The 15157-nt window shown below is 42.2% G+C and overlaps 1 protein-coding gene across 1 annotated transcript; it reads left to right on the top strand.

Moving 5' to 3' along the window:
• The first annotated feature begins 2509 nt into the window (after positions 1-2509).
• On the top strand, positions 2510-11769 carry LOC121585514 (phosphatidylserine lipase ABHD16A-like). The gene is made up of 14 exons (XM_041901849.1): positions 2510-2645; positions 3076-3132; positions 3407-3473; positions 3769-3855; positions 4199-4284; positions 4496-4569; positions 4790-4900; positions 8914-9028; positions 10106-10207; positions 10366-10429; positions 10623-10672; positions 11051-11174; positions 11372-11476; positions 11684-11769. The coding sequence occupies exons 1-14, from the start codon at positions 2544-2546 to the stop codon at positions 11749-11751; spliced, it is 1212 nt and encodes a 403-aa protein (XP_041757783.1). The 5' UTR covers positions 2510-2543; the 3' UTR covers positions 11752-11769.
• The last annotated feature ends 3388 nt before the right edge of the window (positions 11770-15157 follow it).

The following is a 15157-nucleotide window of genomic DNA, read 5'->3' as shown; positions in this document are numbered from 1 at the left end:
GTATTATTGATGTTTGATGAAGAGTTTCTACCACCCTATGTAAAGCTGGGATATATAAGATATACAGTACCTGTCAAACGTTTGGACACACCTACTCATTCAAGGGGTTTTCTTTATTTTTACTATTTTCTATATTGTAGAATAATAGAGAAGACATCAAAACTATGAAATAACACATATGGAATCATGTAGTAAGCAAAAAACTGTTAAACAACTCAAAACATATTTTATATTTGAGATTCTTCAAGTAGCCACCCTTTGCCTTGATGACAGCTTTGCACATTCTTGGCATTCTCTCAACCAGCTTCACCTGGAATTATTTTCCAACAGTCTTGAAGGAGTTCCCACATATGCTGAGCACTTGTTGGCTGCTTTTCCTTCACTCTGGGGTCCGACTCATCCCAAACCATCTCAATTGGGTGGAGGTCATGGGATTGTGGAGGCCAGGTCATCTAATGCAGCACTCCATCACTCTCCTTCTTGGTCAAATAGCCCTTACACAGCCTGGAGGTGTGTTGGGTCATTGTCCTGTTGAAAAACAAATGATAGTCCCACTAAGCCCAAACCAGATGGAATTTTTTAGTGATCCAATTGACATTTTAGTCATTTAGCAGACGCTCTTATCCAGAGTGACTTACAATTAGTGAGTGCATACATTTTTCATACTGGCCCCCCGTGGGAATCGAACCCACAACCCTTGCATTGCAAGCGCCATGCTCTACCAACTGAGCTACAGGAGGGCCATCACTGCAGATGGCATATCACTGCAGAATGCTGTGGAAGCCATGCTGGTTAAGTGTGCCTTTAATTCTAAATAAATCACAGACAGTGTCACCAGCAGAGCACACCCACACCATAACACCTCCTCCTCCATGCTTCACGGTGGGAACTACACATGCGGAGGTCATCCGTTCACCCACACCGCGTCTCACAAAGACACAGCGGTTGGAACCAAAAATCTCAAATTTGGACTCCAGACCCAAGGACACATTTCCACCGATCTAATGTCCATTGCTCGTGTTTCTTGGCCCGAGCATGTCTCTTCTTCTTATTGGTGTCCTTTAGTAGTGGTTTCTTTACAGCAATTCGACCATGAAGGCCTGATTCACACAGTCCCCTCTGCACAGTTGATGTTGAGATGTGTCTGTGACTTGAACTCTGTGAAGCATTTATTTCGGCTGCAATTTCTGAGGCTGGTAACTCTAATGAACTTATCCTCTGCAGCAGAGGTAACTCTGGGTCTTTCATTCCTGTGGCGGTCCTCATGAGAGCCAGTTTCATCATAGCGCTTGATGGTTTTTGCAACTGCACTTGAAGAAACTTTCAAAGTTCTTGAAATGTTCCGTATTGACTGACCTTCATGTCTTAAAGTAATGATGGACTGTCGTTTTTCTTTGCATATTTGAGTTGTTCTTGCCATAATATGGACGGTCTTTTACCAAATAGAGCTATCTTCTGTATACCCCCCCCTACCCACCCTGTCACAACACAACTGATTGGCTCAAATGCATTAAGAAGGAAATACATTCCACAAATTAACTTTTAAGAAGGCACACCTGTTAATTGAAATGCATTCCCATGTGACTATCTCATGAAGCTGGTTGAGAGAATGCCAAGAGTGTGCAAAGCTGTCGTCAAGGCAAAGGGTGGCTATTTGAAGAATCTTTTGATTTCTTTAAAACTTGTTTGGTTACTACATGATTCCATATGTGTTATTTCATAGTTTTGATGTCGTTACTATTATTCTACAATGTAAAAATAGTACAAATAAAGAAAAACCATTGAATGAGTAGGTGTGTCCAAACTTTGGACTGGTAGTGTATAAGAGCGTTCATGCAAAACCCGATGTAATGCAAGAAATGTAGAAAGTTTGGCCATATGTTATTGAAGCGTCTGTGAATGTAAAATGTTGCAACTGTGGTGGGGATCATATTCCCGAATTCCCAGTGCCCTGTTAGGGTGAAAGAGGTTGAGGTGTCAAGGATCAGGGCTGTACAGCAAATCTCTTATATGAAGGCTGGGCAAGAGGCCACAGTTCGGAAGAAGATGCACCGCAACCTGTTGCAAATGTTATACATCAATCAAGTGATCTGGATACACTTATTGTGAAGAAGGTGGATTTTGTAGCATTTACAGCCACAGTTATTAATTGTACTGCACACGTGTCCAAGAAGCTGGACATCATTATATCTGCAGCTGAGAAGTTTATGGGCCTCCAAGACTTCATGGCAGAAGCACTGCAAAGACTACTGTCGCCAGAAAATGTCCCACCCTCACAGGATCCTTCTGAGCCTGTGTAGGAAGCTGATTAGAACAGAAAAGCAGGCTGATTTAGTTTAATTTAAATGTTGTTATTGATAGTTTATCGATTTTTTTACCCGGAATTATTTCATTTTTGGGATCTTTATTATCCACCTGTACAGTAGGTGGCGGAATGCACATATAATTGCTGCGAACGCTAAAATACCAAAGAAGAAAACTAATGCACTTTTTCCGTTTGGAATTTACGTCCTGTGTCGGCTGCGGTAGCTACCCGAGGAAGAATGGGCGGCTGGATGTGGCGTCGCTGCTTTTTTGGGCCTCATCTCCAGAGAGTTCACCGTTCACAGGAGCAGTCCCGACCCGAAGGAAGAGCTGGGAGGAGGGTAGGCTCACGGAAGATACCATGCATGTGTTTGTGACCGACCAGGAAGAGATGGAAATGTATCTTTGTTCAACGCTAGCTCGCGCTCCGGTCCGGAAGTGTCAGTACGAGTTATTGAAACTGCTGTCAGTCACTGATTGACAGAGGTGACAGTGTGAAAAATGCTGCATAGTTAACACATTTGGGAATGTTAAGATAGCTAGATAGCCATTATACTTAATTCTCCAGGTATCTAGCTATCTTTGCGTTGTGGCAGGTGAGTGCTAGCAAGCACGTAACCTAAGCCACTGTTGTTAGCTTTGCTAGGTAGCTAGCTGTAATATCTAGGCAGGGAGATCATTGAAGTTATCCAGTTAGCTGGCTTGGCTAGTCACCACTCATTTAGCAGCTAGCTATTAGCTAACTACTCTCCCATTCTCTTACAACACCAGGGATGGACTTATCAACCCAAGAGCCTGGAGAAACACACAGACAGCATCCTCGGATGGGTCAGTATATAATTAGCAAGTTACCACAAGTTGTATTATCTAACGTTAATTGTTGATCATGACTCTGTTTTGATTAGCTAGAACAAACTATTTTACAATTCTATGCAGTGGCCTGCACTGTAATACACAAACTTTAGATGTTTGTTTTTGCATAAATTGAAGCCACCAGTAAAGACAAGTAGCATACACACATAGCTATACAGGTAGTCTATACATTCTCACACTTTCTATTGAGATGTAACTGTTCTTTTGTGTGTTCTCCTCCCTCCACCAGGCGTCAGCCCTGTGGTCTCTGTCGTACTACAGCTCCCCTCTCCTCCTCTGCTACCTTTACAGAAAAGGTAGTGTGTGTGTGTGTGTGTGTGTGTGTGTGTGTGTGTGTGTGTGTGTGTTCGCTCACACGATATGAAAGGTAATAAAAATGACTCATGCAGTAATGCTCTTATTGGGTTTAACTATTAATAGCTCCCAGCTGTAGTGTAGTAGGTAGGTATTGGTAGTGGCTAGTGGTGATATGGTTTCACATAGGACGTGTGCATGCTTGAGTGCAAGAAATAGAGAGCAGATGAGTATTACTAGCCTAATTGTTTGTTTGTGTGTAGTGTTTGTAGCCCTAACCATTGCTGTGTGTTTCAGGGTACATCTGCAGCAGTAAGCTGGTCCCAGTCAGTCAGTATGTGGGAACAGTAATGGTTTGTCTCCTGGGAGTCGCCTGCCTGAGAGGTGAGAACTTTACCACGCTTTTTACTGAACTTGTATTGCTCTTCCTGGATTTGTCTGGTTTGAGAAATCCGCTGTGTTCAATGCTTTTTTTCCCATAAAATATAATAAAATCTCAAAACCTAATTGTAGAGAATATAGTGTCTGGTGTTCTTCATCTACTACAGACATTGGATTGTGTGTGACTAGGCTACCGGTAACTACGATTGCATTCCTGTGGGGTTACGATTTCACAAACACTCAGACTGCCACAAGGTGTGGGTCTATCAGGTACACTAAGTACACCCCTGAGACTCTCTCCCTCTCTGGTGCTCTCTGCTTCTCTCTCCCTCTCCCTCCTTCTCAGGTTGGGGGCGGTGGAGGAACTCTGAGTATCAACAGTTCATCTCCATTCTGGAGGAAACCAGGAAGAACCACACGCCTAGCAACAAGGTAACACTGCTATGGCAACAGCTGGTCAACAGCTGGGCTGCGTCTCAAATGACACCCTATTCCCCATATGGTGCGTTATTTCTAACCAGTACCCTATATGTCATTTGATGTTATTCTCAGGCCTGTTTTGCTAGAGGTTGTCAATCTTAAATTCAAGAAACAAGCCACAGCTATTCTTTCTGATCACTAATTTTGAATGTTCTGTCTGTAGAAAAAACTGTCCTGCTATGATTTTGACTTCTCTCACTGGCCGGCAGACTTCAGCTGGAAAGAAGTTAGCAATCCGTGAGTTGTGTGTGCAATTTGCGTATACGTGTGAACCTTTTACATGTGTGTTAATTTTTACACTGTGATTATAGTTTTTCTTGTATGAAATACACAAGATTGTACAGTAAATGTAAACTGGATGACTGTGTCTGGGTTATGATTTGAGAGTAAGGCTCTGTTTTCACTATATAACTCTTGCTGATTTGTTAAATTTCCCATCTAACATCCTGTGTGACAGGAAGCTGCTGTCCAAGGCAGGAGTGTCTCTACTGAAGCCAGAGCCCAAACTGAGAGGGACAGCAGACAGCATGCTCAACTCTTTACGCACTCTACCATGCCACATCATCAGGTATAGACAGAGTACAATATCCACAATACACTGTACTCTACGTGGGCTTGACATTAACTTTTTTTAGCCACTTGTCCTTTGGATAAGTAGGACTTATTATTATTATGTTTTGTATTTAATTTTTTTTTACTTGTCCGAAAGCTCAAGTCACTTGTTCCCACCCAAAAAAAGTTATGTAACACCATGGGCCAAAAAGCTAACTGAAAATGGTGTTGTATGTTGCAAGGAATCACTTCACAAAATAACCTTCATTATTATCACTGGTATTGACAATGGAAGGCTGCTGGTCTCTGATCCCATGTATTATTTAGGACATCGGACATGACAATGACATTAATACATGCTAAGTAGTTAACTAGCAAGATAACCAGCGAAACTACACAATAGGTTTTGAATTGGCTGTCTAGTTAGTCTGTTGTATATAATTATTTTACCTGCTGCGCAATTGTCTCTATCTCGCTCTTTCTCTCTGCTCTGGCAATGGCCCACAGGCACGCGCAGGTGATGCACACACCATGACTTTTCCAGGATTTTTATTGCAGATCAAAAATGAGCTGTAAGTGGTCAAATGACTCACTAACTAGCAATGAATATCAACAAATGTGCACACGCGGCTCGCTTTGATCTCAAAAACGCATCTCTTGACTGCCTGATTGAAAGACCACTCGTGCCTGTCAATGCAGGCCTACAATAATTATACTCCGATGCGCTCTGCATAGATTGGGAGGACAGTGTGTAATATAAATGCAACATTCAACAATTTCAAAGATTTTACTGAGTTATAGTTCATATAAGGAAATCAGTCAATTGAAATAAATAAATTAGGCCCTATGGATTTCACATGACTGGGAATACAGATAAGCATCTGTTGATCACAGATACCTTAAAAAAAAAAAAAAAAAGTAGGGGCGTGGATCAGAAAACCAGTCGGTATCTGGTGTGACCACCATTTGCCTCATGCAGCGCGACATCTCCTTCGCGTAGAGTTGATCAGGCTGTTGATTGTGACCTCTTGGATATTGTCCCACTCCTCTTCAATGGCTGTGCGAAGTTTCTGGATATTGGCGGGAACTGGATCATGCTGTCGTACACGTTGATCCAGAGCATCCGAAACATGCTCAATGGGTGACATGTATGGTGAGTATGCAGGCCATGGAAGAACTGGGACATTTTCAGCTTCCAGGAATTGTGTACAGATCCTTGTGACATGGGGCCGTGCATTATCATGCTGAAACATGAGGTGATGGCGGCGGATGAATGGCACGACAATGGGCCTCAGGATCTCGTCACGGTATCTCTGTGCATTCAAATTTCCATCGATTAAAATGCAATTGTATGCTTTGTCCGTAGCTTATGCCTGCCCATACCATAACGCAGCATTTCCCAAACTCGGTCCTTGGGACCCCAAGGGGTGCACATTTTGGTTTTTGCCCTAGCACTACACAGCTGATTGAAATGATCAAAGCTTGATTATTTGAACCAGCTGTATAGTGCTAGGGCAAAAAACTAAACGTGCACCCCTTGGGGTCCCAAAGGTTGAGTTTGGGAAACCCTGCCATAACCCCAGCGACACCATGGGGCACTCTTCACATTGTTGACATCAGCAAACCGCTTACCCACACTACGCCATACACAACGTCTGCGGTTGTGAGGCCGGTTGGACGTACTGCCAAATTCTCTAAAATGATGTTTGTGGTGGCTTATGGTAAAGAAATAAACATTCTCTGGCAACCACTCTGGTGGAAATTCCTGTAGTCAGCATGCCAATAGCACACTCCCTCAACTTGACATCTGTACCATTGTGTTGTGTGACAAAACTGCACATTTTAGTGGCCTTTTATTGTTCCCAGCACAAGGTGCAAAGATCATGCTGTTTAATCAGCTTCTTGATATGCCACATCTGTCAGGTGGATGGATTATCTTGGCAAAGGAGGAATGCTCATTAACATAGACGTAAACAAATTTGTGCACCAAATTGGAGAGAAATAAGCTTTTTGTGAGTATGGAACATTTCTGGGATCTTTTATTTCAGCTCATGAAACATGGGACCAACACTTAACATGTTGCGTTTATATTTTTGTTCAGTGTAAATACAGTGGGGAGAACAAGTACTTCATACACTGCCGATTTTGCAGGTTTTCCTACTTACAAAGCATGTAGAGGTCTGTAATTTTTATCATAGGTACACTTCAACTGTGAGAGACGGAATCTAAAATCAAAAATCCAGAAAATCACATTGTATGATTTTTAAGTAATTAATTTGCAATTTATTGCATGACATAAATATTTGATACATTAGAAAAGCAGAACTTAATATTTGGTACAGAAACCTTTGTTTGCAATTACAGAGATCATACGTTTCCTGTAGGTCTTGACCAGGTTTGCACACACTGCAGCAGGGATTGTGGCCCACTCCTCCATACAGACCTTCTCCAGATCCTTCAGGTTTCGGGGCTGTCGCTGGGCAATACGGACATTCAGCTCCCTCCAAAGATGTTCTATTAGGTTCAGGTCTGGAGACTGGCTAGGCCACTCCAGGACCTTGAGATGCTTCTTACGGAGCCACTCCTTAGTTGCCCTGGCTGTGTGTTTCGGGTCGTTGTCATGCTGGAAGACCCAGCCACGACCCATCTTCAATGCTCTTACTGAGGGAAGGAGGTTGTTGGCCAAGATCTCGCGATACATGGCCCCATCCATCCTCCCCTCAATACAGTGCAGTCGTCCTGTCCCCTTTGCAGAAAAGCATCCCCAAAGAATGATGTTTCCACCTCCATGCTTCACGGTTGGGATGGTGTTCTTGGGGTTGTACTCATCCTTCTTCTTCCTCCAAACACGGCGAGTGGAGTTTAGACCAAAAAGTTCTATTTTTGTCTCATCAGTCCACATGACCTTCTCCCATTCCTCCTCTGGATCATCAGCAAACTTCAGACGGGCTGGCTTGAGCAGGGGGACCTTGCGTGCAGGATTTCAATCCATGACGGCGTAGTGTGTTACTAATGAGACTGTGGTCCCAGCTCTCTTCAGGTCATTGACCAGGTCCTGCCGTGTAGTTCTGGGCTGATCCCTCACCTTCCTCATGATCATTGATGCCCCACGAGGTGAGATCTTGCATGGAGACCCAGACCGAGGGATTGCCCGTCATCTTGAACTTCTTCCATTTTCTAATAATTGCGCCAACAGTTGTTGCCTTCTCACCAAGCTGCTTGCCTATTGTCCTGTAGCCCATCCCAGCCTTGTGCAGGTCTACAATTTTATCCCTGATGTCCTTACACAGCTCTCTGGTCTTGGCCATTGTGGAGAGGTTGGAGTCTATTTGATTGAGTGTGTGGACAGGTGTCTTTTATACAGGTAACGAGTTCAAACAGGTGCAGTTAATACAGGTAATGAGTGGAGAACAGGAGGGCTTCTTAAAGAAAAACTAACAGGTCTGTGAGAGCCGGAATTCTTACTGGTTGGTAGGTGATCAAATACTTATGTCATGCAATAAAATGCAAATTAATTACTTAAAAATCATACAATGTGATTTTCTGGATTTTTGTTTTAGATTCCGTCTCTCACAGTTGAAGTGTACCTATGATAAAAATTACAGACCTCTACATGCTTTGTAAGTAGGAAAACCTGCAGAATCGGCAGTGTATGAAATACTTGTTCTCCCCACTGTACATTATATTCTACCATACCACATTGTCAGGTAGTAAACTAAATGCACTATATTCTACCATGCCACATCATCAGGTACTAAACTAAATACACTATATTCTACCATACCACATCGTCAGGTATAAACACTCAATAGACTACAGTATACCACACTACCATGCAACATTGTCAGATATTGTACTACACAGGTCATAATGTGTAACTAACTACAACTACTGTTTCTATCACTGTCTCTCTCTGCTTCACACTGTTACAGCATGCAGGCTTGGTATATTTGATTGAAATTACATTACGGCCTGCTAGCCCACTGATGCTACCTCTTCTCTCCCCTCCCTCTTGCTCCTCCTCTCCAGTTTTCTGATTGCCCACTCGTTTGGGAGGAGGATGCTGTACCCTGGCTCTGTATACCTACTGCAGAAGGCTATGAGACCCATGCTACAACAGGGCCAAGCTAGACTTATAGAAGAGGTGAGTCACCACACACACACCACAGTAGGGTCAAGTTGCACTAATTTACAATAGTTCAAGATGTAGTCATTTATTTATTTATAGGGGACAATGCACATTAATCAACATCAATATTGCAATAATGCCAAAAGCTAATTTGCAACCGTAGTCCCAGGGCAGGTAAGGGCAATTACACAGCCACAATACAAATACTCACTAAAACAATACAAAATACATTACATCCAACAATATATAATATAACTTATTCGTAATAAAACACTATCCTCAACTGTCGTCTTACATATGAGGAACAGATAACTTGTGTACAGGTTTGGATAGATTTGAGCCATGTTTTCAATGTAAATGTAAAATTACAATAATAAGTGCAGCTTCTCAAGTCCATGGGCATTACATTCCAGTATATTGTAGCTCTAACAGAGAAGGCCGATTGGCCAAATTTACTGTGACGAAAAGGGACAACGTAATCCCCTCTAGTTACTGCCCTTGTTATCCTGGAGGTGCTTGCCTTGAGCGTGATATGCCGGCATAGGGGTGGAGGGACAAGACCATACAGGATCTTAAAGACAAGGCTTGCATCTACATACTGCTTAAAGCTATCCAGACTGAATAAATTATGTTTGTGAATGATGTGACAATGGTGGTAACTGTTTGGTTTGTTATCAAAAATCTTAAGGGTTTGTTTGTAGAGTGATTAAATTGGTTTCAGAATAGTAGCTCCTGCTTGTGACCAGCATGTGAGGCAATATCTCAGATGTGAGAAGATCATAGCATGCATATATAGTTTGGTGGCCCCCAGAGGAAGGTAAGGTCTTATAAACCTAAAGTTGGATAATCCAAACTTGACTGTGTTAACCACCACCTTCACATGTTGCTTAAATGTCAAGTTAGAGTCCAAAATGACGCCGAAATACCTGAAGTTAGACACAATTTTCAGATTCTCCCCATTAACAAGAACAGCTCGTTGGGAAGAATCAATGGATTTCTATATATGCAACCTTTCGATTATAGAACAGCTTAACTTGAAGTTTCTCTTTTCTGATCTGTTTCTGTACTTCCCTCCCTCTTCTCTGTGTGCAGTGTGAGGGCCAGAGGAACAAGCTGGTGGCGTGTGATGGGAATGAGATTGATACCATGTTTGTGGACCGCAGGGGTGACGAAGGACAGCACGGACAGACTCTGGTAAGGACCTGGACTAGGCTCTATGAACCATCAGAACTACATTACCCATGATTCCTCTGGTAAGGAACTGGACTACAGTACACTCTATGAACCATCAGAACTACATTACACATGGTTCCCTGTGAGGTCTATAGTGTTTGCTGTATGTCCTGCTGTAGGTGATCTGCTGTGAGGGCAACGCAGGCTTCTATGAGGTGGGCTGTATGAACACTCCATTGGAAGGTAAGGAACCTCTGTGTCTGACACTTTTACACATCAGAAATACTTTCTTCCTTCCTCCCTTCCTTCCAACCTACTTACCATCCTTCCTCCCTCCGATGTAAAGGTCACTGTTCATACATAGTTGTTAACATATTCTCAACCTGTCAAATTTAAACTAGAGCAGTATAAACTGTGTTGTCTGTCTGTGTTGCAGGTGGATACTCGGTGCTTGGCTGGAACCACCCTGGCTTTGCAGGAAGCACGGTAAGCATTAGTGTCCCTCGCTCGTCCCCATCAAGCTTTTGTGTGAACTTACCAGCGTATTTCAATGGAATTATTAGGCAAGTTTGTCTTATGTGGAAAGTCTGGTTTGTCTACACGTGTCATTCATAGAGAAGGTTGGAAGAAACACAGGGTTGTGGGTTTGATTTCAAAGGTGGGACCAGTACGTAAAAGTAGGAAAATGTATGCACTCACTACTGTAAATCGCTCAGGATAAGAGCATCCGCTAAATTACTCAAATGTAAATGTCTGTGTGTTAGCAGCAGATTTGTTTCCATCTCAAAATGTGCATTGACATGAAAGTAAATGTAAAACAATAACTCTTTTGTTCCCCTTTCCACTCCTTTATTTCTCTCTCAGGGCGTACCGTTCCCCCAGAACGAGGCCAATGCCATGGATGTAGTGATCCAGTTTGCAGTGCACAAGCTGGGCTTCCAGCTCAGTGACATAGTGGTGTATGCCTGGTCCATAGGGGGATTCACAGGTAGGGACCACACTGGTATATGCAGTGCGTGTCTGGCCGTAGTCTATTGACCAATTTCACCAACATACTGTAAGCACCACTTCTTTATTTCTCCCCCTCTCTTCATTTTCTCTCCATCTCCCTCTTCTTGCTCACCCTCTCTCCCCACTCCCCCTCCCCCTCTCATACTTCCTTTCCTCTTTCTCTTTGTCTCTCAGCCAGTTGGGCGGTGATGTCCTATCCAGAGATCCAAGCACTGGTGTTGGACGCCTCCTTTGATGACCTGCTGCCTCTGGCCCTCAAAGTCATGCCCGACAGCTGGAGTGAGTCTCTCGAAGGGGTCATAGGTCAAGGCGTGGAAAATACCAATATATTATGTCTCTGGATAACACTTTTTTTTTCTATTATGGTATCTATTCTATAACAATACTCTGGATCAGAGCATCTGCTAAAGGCCTGAGGTTTGTGTGTGTGTCTATGTAAGGGCTGTGTTTGGTTCAGGATCTGACAATGAAAATTGTGTGTTTCAGGGCCGCTGGTGACACACACAGTCAGGCAGTACATGAACCTCAACAGCGCAGATCAGCTCTGCAAGTAAGTGCAACACTCTTTACTCACACACACACTTTACCCACGTGTGTGTGACTGACACAAAGATATCATCCATGGAAAATATGGAGTAAATCAATTTGAATTCAGTCACTTTTTGATAGCATCCCATTTGATTTGTACAACACTTTCCGTATATGTTTACCCATGGAAGAAGTGGTCAGAAAGGGACTTTTTGGACCTGAATGCCAAAATATTCAGGAGAATAAAGGTGGAGATATCCATGTGTTCATCACCGGAAAAGATAAACAGTTGAGTTTATCAATTAAAAGCTTAAAAACAGGGTTGTCAAACTAGTGTATAAATTCTATTTAAAAAAATATATATTTTTAAAGGGTAGGAAGCATGAGTTTTTACTCACCAAAGACTTAGTAGCTTAGTTGTAGTCACGATCTGGTTACCTATAAGTACAAACATATAGTTATGTTTTTGGGTTGTTACACATTTATTAACTTATTTCAGGATAACTTCTAAACTACCCACAATGCACTATTTCTCAACGTCATATGGAGGATCTACTCTGTGCTACAGAGTTCGTATTCTAGCTCGGTAGCTATCTCAAGCTGGCTAACGTTAGCCACACCTCATGCTGTTCAGACTTTGTGGCTGTGTTATCTAGTGGGAACCCGTTACCACGGCGGGCTCTGGTGTTTTCTTGCCATGGGCTCAAAACGAAAGAGAAAATCCTACCTGCTTGCTCTAATTGTGTAGTACCGTGTCTGTTCTACTTTTTATTTTGTAAACTTTTCAGAATGTTCTCTGTGAAGTAGGCTACGGGAGTTTTGTAACTTTTTCCACCTTGGCTTAGTGCTAGCGCACTAGCTGGCTGACATCTGGAATCTATCTATTTTGGATTTTGGCCTGGTGATGCGCCCGCCTCCCCCTAGCTTTGGTAGTTAACTCAGCCTGCACTCTTTTACTATCGGATGGGCCCCAACCATCAGTCTGTAAGTCTCTGCTCACTTTGCTTTTAATCTGTGGTTATGTTTTAGTTTTGCTCTAGCTGGTCTCCAGTAGTTGGGCTCTAGCTTGCCGACCATAACCGTGGTGGTTGGCTAAATAATGATGGGGGGAAAAAATCGATAGTTACATATTGGAATATAATTTTTTACGATGTATTGTTTTGAGAATCTAGCAGTATTTTTGCGCTAGGTGGCTGTGCCTGCACCAAAACTCCTGTATTTTTCCTTCATAGCTTGTTTTTTATTTTTATTGGGAGGCAATTAATTATCAGCACTTTATTTCCATGACTGATCTAATCTCGTTTTCTCATGGCTCTCTCTTGTCCCTCTGCAGCAGACATATGGTGAGCAATATGTTTGGAACATCGAATCGCAATAAAATCACAGTATCGAATTGCAAGAATCGCAATGCATATCGTATCGGCACCTAAGTATCGTTATATTATAGGGAATAGGCTGGCTTGCCGGGTCTTCCAAATTACATCACACTTCGGAAAAACATTTTCCGTCATGACTTCGGAATACTGATCGGTTTTATGTAATAAAGAAAAGTGAGGTGTAAGTTTGCATTGGGACTTCTGATGCGTATAGTCATGCAAATCCATGTTATGTTTATGCTACCTACTCTTTAACGTCAATTATCAACAAAAAAATCTAACCTGTTGTAGCTTAGACCCTATTTTACATTATTTGAGGTTTTTGTGTTGTGCCCGCCATCGGTTGAAACACAACATGCTCTTGAATACAGGGTGGGTGTCATTTCAATCATAGGAATATAATTCATAGAATGGACCCATCCCTTCAGACCACTGCAATTTTTTGCTGGTACACAATTGAAATGTTTATTGAATTGACATTTTAACTTGTAATTACTACCACAGATGGCCCCCGGTCCACCCACTGTTGAATGTTAACTTAAATGGTCAAACCTATTCTATCTATATTTCTATGATTTCAATAGGTTTTCTATGGAGGATTGACAATATCATTTAAAACAGATATTCCCATTCAAAACAACATTCTCTGTGTGGATCTCCAACCATCTTTGTGGTACCATTTGAAAGTTGACATTTCCAATATATTCCCATTTTTAGTGCATTTATCAGCCAAAACATGACACCAACCATGAATTCTAGTGTTGCATGGTATACTTAAGCAATAAGGCCAGAGGAGGTGTGGTATATGGCCAATTGCTATTATAAACTAGTTACCAACGTAATTAGAGCAGTGAAAATAAATGTTTTGTCATACCCGTGGTATACGGTCTGATATACCATGGTTGTCAGCCAATCAGCATTCAGGGCTCGAACCACCCAGTTCATAATGAAACTTTGGTACTTTTTCGGATCACGGATCAAGTCTGTCAGCTCAGCCAATGTCGAGGCACGCACCGTGCATCCTACACTGGGAGTCTGGGCTGCATCATGTTAGCTACCCACTCATGCTGAATAGAAGTTAAGACACTTAAATAATGTGACATGGCATTTGTTGAAACTGTACATTACGGTTTGCAAAATGTCCATACATACAGGCTAGAACACTTTACAATGCAAGAAGATACCGGTATCTTCCAGCTTTGTAGGCAAACTTTCCTTGCTAGCTTACAGCTGAAGCTAAGATCATTTCACTACCCTAGTACTGTGTTCGTGACCATAACGCAAAATATGCTGATTTCAAAGCTGATTGCCACCAAAATGTTGTTCATTCACTTAATTGGCCTCTCTCACGTCTCTCCCAAATAGTATCTATTGACTCAGTGAACTGAATGGTGTGCTAATAGGGCTCCAACGGGCTGCCCCCTCTTGCCTTGTGAATGACGTCATTACTGGTTAAAGACACAGCGCACAGTTTTATCAAATAAGCTACTTCTATGCAAATGTTGTTGATCAGTACAATAAAATAAGTCTCAAATGGAAGGGAAACGGTGTTTGGGGTGGGGTGGGGTGGGGTGGGGGGGGTGTAACTCAATATTAGGAAGGTGTTCTTAATGTTTTCTACATTGTGTATAGGCCTAGGCTACAACTTAATTTACCCAGTTTATCAATAGAGATTTACCATTCAAATAAATTACCGTTATGTAAATAGATTTGTAAAAACAAAGTAAAATGTATTGTATAATTGATTCATTAATCCATACATAGCAGTCTCTGAAAAATGTTGCCGTAAAAACTTTCAAATCTAATGATATTGAACTCAAAAGATGCCCAACGATTGAACAGAGCAGTCAGTAGCTGAGTTTCTGTCTGGATCAAGTGCCATTCTGTGACTGGCTAATATTCCTTCTTTTTTTGGTGTTGAGTATCGTGATACTAATCCTGGTATCGAAGTCAAAATTCTGGTATCGTGACCACTATTATATTCAAGAGCATGTTGTCTCAACCAATGGCAGGCACAACAAACATCAGATGTAAAGTAGGGTATAAGCTACGTTTT

This window comes from Coregonus clupeaformis, chromosome 17 (genome assembly GCF_020615455.1).
Source record: "Coregonus clupeaformis isolate EN_2021a chromosome 17, ASM2061545v1, whole genome shotgun sequence".
Lineage (NCBI taxonomy): Eukaryota > Metazoa > Chordata > Actinopteri > Salmoniformes > Salmonidae > Coregonus > Coregonus clupeaformis.
Note: the sequence above shows the minus strand (reverse complement) of the source record. Positions and strands in the feature narration are given on the sequence as shown.

Coding starts and splice junctions, on each gene's coding strand:
- LOC121585514 (XM_041901849.1), top strand. CDS start 2,544: ATGGGCGGCTGGATGTGGCGTCGCTGCTTTTTTGGGCCTCATCTCCAG. Junction 3,133..3,406: donor CAGACAGCATCCTCGGATGG/GTCAGTATATAA, acceptor TCCCTCCACCAG/GCGTCAGCCCTGTGGTCTCT. Junction 9,029..10,105: donor AAGCTAGACTTATAGAAGAG/GTGAGTCACCAC, acceptor CTCTGTGTGCAG/TGTGAGGGCCAGAGGAACAA.